At 27.8% G+C, this 4,295-nt stretch overlaps 2 protein-coding genes across 5 annotated transcripts in view; both read right to left on the bottom strand.

The window, feature by feature from the left end:
• Positions 1–4,295, bottom strand: part of LOC108749179 — a 222,782-nt gene that overhangs the window by 91,847 nt on the left and 126,640 nt on the right. The gene's annotated exons all lie outside the window — the stretch shown is intronic.
• Positions 1,087–4,295, bottom strand: part of LOC108749158 (major royal jelly protein 1-like) — a 9,796-nt gene continuing 6,587 nt past the window's right edge. Inside the window, exons 2-6 of the mRNA XM_018487694.1 lie at positions 2,709–2,787; positions 2,202–2,429; positions 1,905–2,076; positions 1,428–1,654; positions 1,087–1,275 (exon numbers count right to left, since the gene is read on the bottom strand). Coding sequence (XP_018343196.1) covers positions 1,087–1,275; positions 1,428–1,654; positions 1,905–2,076; positions 2,202–2,429; positions 2,709–2,787 — 895 coding nt within the window. The remainder of the gene's footprint in view (positions 1,276–1,427; positions 1,655–1,904; positions 2,077–2,201; positions 2,430–2,708; positions 2,788–4,295) is intronic.

Here is a 4,295-nt window from a genome sequence, read left to right as displayed (position 1 = left end):
TGGAAGTTAGAATTTTCAAAAAAGCAAGTCTCAAAAATATTGCAAAGATGATCTTTTAATAAAAAATTCTTTTAATAAAAAATATTTGTTAAAAAGTTACTCTATTACCAGAGTTGTTGTTTTGCCTGTGTTGCAACTTCACAGCAACAATATTTCAGTAAGATGTTCTACCTGAATCACACAAGTTTAAAACACGCATATTACGATTTTCTGAATATGTATCTGCAATGACAGATACATATATTGCAAATGCGAATGCGGCAACAATTGCTTGTTATTTATATTTTTTTTCATGCAATTACATGAAAATATTAAAAAAAAATGTTATTATACGTATAATATATATATAAATATAATTATAGCATTATTAAAAGTCTTTTGCATTGACATTGTTATAATATTTATACCTAATGCATATATGTAACAACATGTAACACGTATATATGTTATATGTTATCTTATCAATGAGGCCATTAGGAATGAAAATAAAATATTTGTTATCTTTGTGAGCATATAGTTACTGTGACTTAACTCGTCCACGAGTGTGAAAATTTTGGTCGAATAGGGGATGGGAAATGTACATGCGTTCGAAGTGCTTGTCGCAAGAATTATATTAAGAATATTATTTATTAAAAATAAACAAAGTGAACGGCGAAAAAGAGTCGACGCATAATACATTTAATTAAAGATAATAGTCATAGATACATAAAATAAGAAGAAGTAGAACGGCGTATATTAATATATAAAACAATAAACAATTACAAGTTTCGGCTGCTGGATTCATTTTATTTTACATCTGAGGAGGGCTCAATCCAGCAGGCGAAATTTGTAATTCTTTATTTTTTTATATATTAATATACGCCGTTCTACTTCTTCTTATTTTATGTATCTATGACTATTATCTTTAATTAAATGTATTATGCGTCGACTCTTTTTCGCCGTTCACTTTGTTTATTTTGTTTATACGTAAAAAGTCTTTACATCGTTGTTATTTTATTTATTAAAATATTCTCGAATGATATTAAGATACTTATTAAAATATGTTAAAATATGAAAAAAGTTAATTAATCAATTTTGGAACATAAATTAATTAATTTTCTTAAATATTTCATCTAAATTCATTTCGAAATAGCGGAAGTTTATATCACTTAGATTATATGTCTGCAATGCGTATTTCTGAAATCTATTTGATAGGCCTGTTAGCTGACCCCAGTAAGTTGAAATATCTGTTTGAGATATAGATTGCAATTTTTCATCGTCTTGCGCGAGTACCACCTTAAAATTATGATACAGTTTTATTTTATAGCCATAAAATTATACCAATAACCATTAAATATGATATTTTATTAATCATAGTTATATTCTTAAGAGAATTAAAAATTATTTTTTAGTGATATGTGAAGAATAATTGCATTTAGATGTTTTACCGTGTTGTTAGCAGATTTCGTACAAGTGTTTGTGCCTAGAACAGAATTTGTTCCGTAATCAGTGTAAAATATATAATGACATGTTGATGAGAGTTTTACTGTTTGGTTTGATAATTTTTTAACGAGTTTAGTTTGTTTATTAGCCTCTTCTTTATTTGGACATTCCATTAGCGTCTTTATTTTAATTTTATATATTTCTTTTCCCGATATAGAAGCGTAATAAAATTCTAAAATGTTTAGACAAAAAAGATTATAAACATCACAACAAAATGCTTTTGATTATTTGCAACGAAGTGTAATATGGATTGTTATCGCGCACAGCATAAATGTATATGAATATAAAACAAAAAAAGGAAATTACGGATGGAAATGATGTAAGTGTCAGTCTAATATAAAAGTAAAAATTTTAATATCCGATGATAAGATTCAATTTTACAATTGAAATAATACTCATTATATTAAAAGTCGAATACTTGCCATCGCCCATGATTGTCATACTGAAGATACCGCCCACATAAGTAAAAATGTCACCGTCTACGAGGAAAGTAGTATTAGTGGGCTTCATGTAATCAGATTCGACTCTGCACATATGCTTTCTGGATGAGTGATATATCACTATGCCGGAACCTTTTGAATCAGCCATAAATACCTGTGTGTATTCACATGTTTATAATACGCTTAAATACGTAAAATATGAGAGATGTTAAACGTGTAACTAAATTAAATTTGCATACAAATATGTACTACTGTGATTAAAATAAAAAACATACTAACAATCATTTTATCCAGAAAGTGCGTGCATTTCTCATTTGGAACATAAACAAAAACATCTACTAATAATCCAGAGCCCGTTTTGTTAGTAGCAATATCAAGTGGGATATAAATAGTTTTAACCAGCATATCATTTTTTAAATCGAAGATCAATAGTTTTGGATTACAAATTTGTTTATTAGTTTCTCCGATTTGGCCGTTATCCAAAACAAAGATGTGGTTGCATCGAATCTGATTGCATGAAATTAAAAATTCTGTTTCACGTACGATTATCAAGCTGACTATTGAGTGTGTATATAGGTATGCTTAATATATAATAGACTGTTGATTGTTAATTAATATTATATATATACATAATGTACAATATATAATATAGATATGTAATATGTATTATTATAATATTATATTATATTATACTATATTATATTATATTATATTATCATATATATTGTTATATATGAACATTAGATTTGTTAATAACCCGTTTGAACAAAAAATATTAATACTTACATGCGTATAGTAAACATTTATAATACCATCACATTTACTAGTACAATTACTATTATGCCAACTCCAATCTGGATACGGACTGCATTACACGAAAATTTTCGCTAAACATCAAACATATTGAGTGAGACAGTACAATTTTAAACAGGGCACAATTCTGAAGAAAATGTAATAATCCAATTTTTGAAGTTCAAGTTTAATAATTCTAATCTCATATGTGAAAGGTATTAAAGGATATCAAATTAAAAAATTAAATTTGAACAGTGAAATAACAACAAAAGAAGTTATTATCGAATCCTTGTAGAAACAAATTGAAATTTCAAAATAACTAAAAAATTGGTAATAAGACGTGCGCAATATAAATATACTTATATTTGGAAAGTAGATTCAAATTTTATTTCGTTAAGTATTGTGCCATGTTTAAAATTATCGTGCCATGTTTTAAATCTATTACCTTACTCTGCTCAAGAAATTGAAATAAAATAATTGATTTAATTGACATTATCAAAATATCACGGAAGATGTTATTTTGACGTCCAAATAACGATAAAAAACATCAGCTTGTTTTCTGGGAATATATTTTATTTTTGGTACAACGAGTATACTTAGTTCAGTTATAAAGACCTAATGTGTCTTGCGAGTTTTGCGGTATTGAATTTCTTAAATTAGTTTATATTCTTCTCAGATACGAAAGAGCGATTGGAAACTGCTGAAAATCCCGGAATTGTTATTGCTCGCTATACTGTGACGATGGAAACTTTTCTCGTAACACACCGCAATCAGCGCAGGTCGCGACAGCATGACCGGATACGAGCGATACCCGACAATGAAATAAGTAATCGTTATTACCGGGACCGTTCTGAGGAAATAAAGAGAGAATGGGGAAAAAGTTTTAATCACGTCGCGACGACGGATCGCAATTAATGGAAAACGAGAAAGAGAACAGTCAAATACGACGGTAGAAGGATTGGCAGGAAACTGGTAATATAATGAATTATGATTAAATGAGATACGGAATATGTACAGTGTTTCGAAATTTACGAGTTAATACATATCACAGCAAACTTGTTTTCGAAAAAAAGTTAAAATATATGCTATTTTTCGTTTCGAACAATATTATAGTTATGAGATAAAGGTTTAAAACTAGTTAATTATGATAAAACGACTACCTGTCAATGAGTCGTCATTTAATTATTAATTGATTATGACCAAAACAAATCCATATAGCTGTAAAAAGTTATCGAAATTTTTAATATTGTATACGAGTACATTGTTTTAGAAGTGTATTATAGTTATCAGAATTTCTAGTATGATATTATCTAGAATGAATTATTGACTGTAAAATTCAAATTCAAATGCAGATATTATCATACTAGAAATTCTGATAACAATAATAAAACTTTTAATATAAATACAAATACACACACACACACACACACACACACACACACACACACACACACACACACACACACACACACACAAAAGACAATTTTTTTAAACGTTTAATAATTTCCGCAATCAATTTTAGCAAATTTCTGTTTCGATAATTTTTTACCTAGAATAATATAGATATATTTTAGTTATAAA

The sequence above is a fragment of the Trachymyrmex septentrionalis genome, unplaced genomic scaffold (assembly GCF_001594115.1).
Source record: "Trachymyrmex septentrionalis isolate Tsep2-gDNA-1 unplaced genomic scaffold, Tsep1.0 scaffold27, whole genome shotgun sequence".
NCBI classification, from domain to species: Eukaryota; Metazoa; Arthropoda; class Insecta; order Hymenoptera; family Formicidae; genus Trachymyrmex; species Trachymyrmex septentrionalis.
The sequence above is the reverse complement of the archived record's forward strand: the minus strand, read 5'-3'. Positions and strand labels throughout refer to the sequence as shown.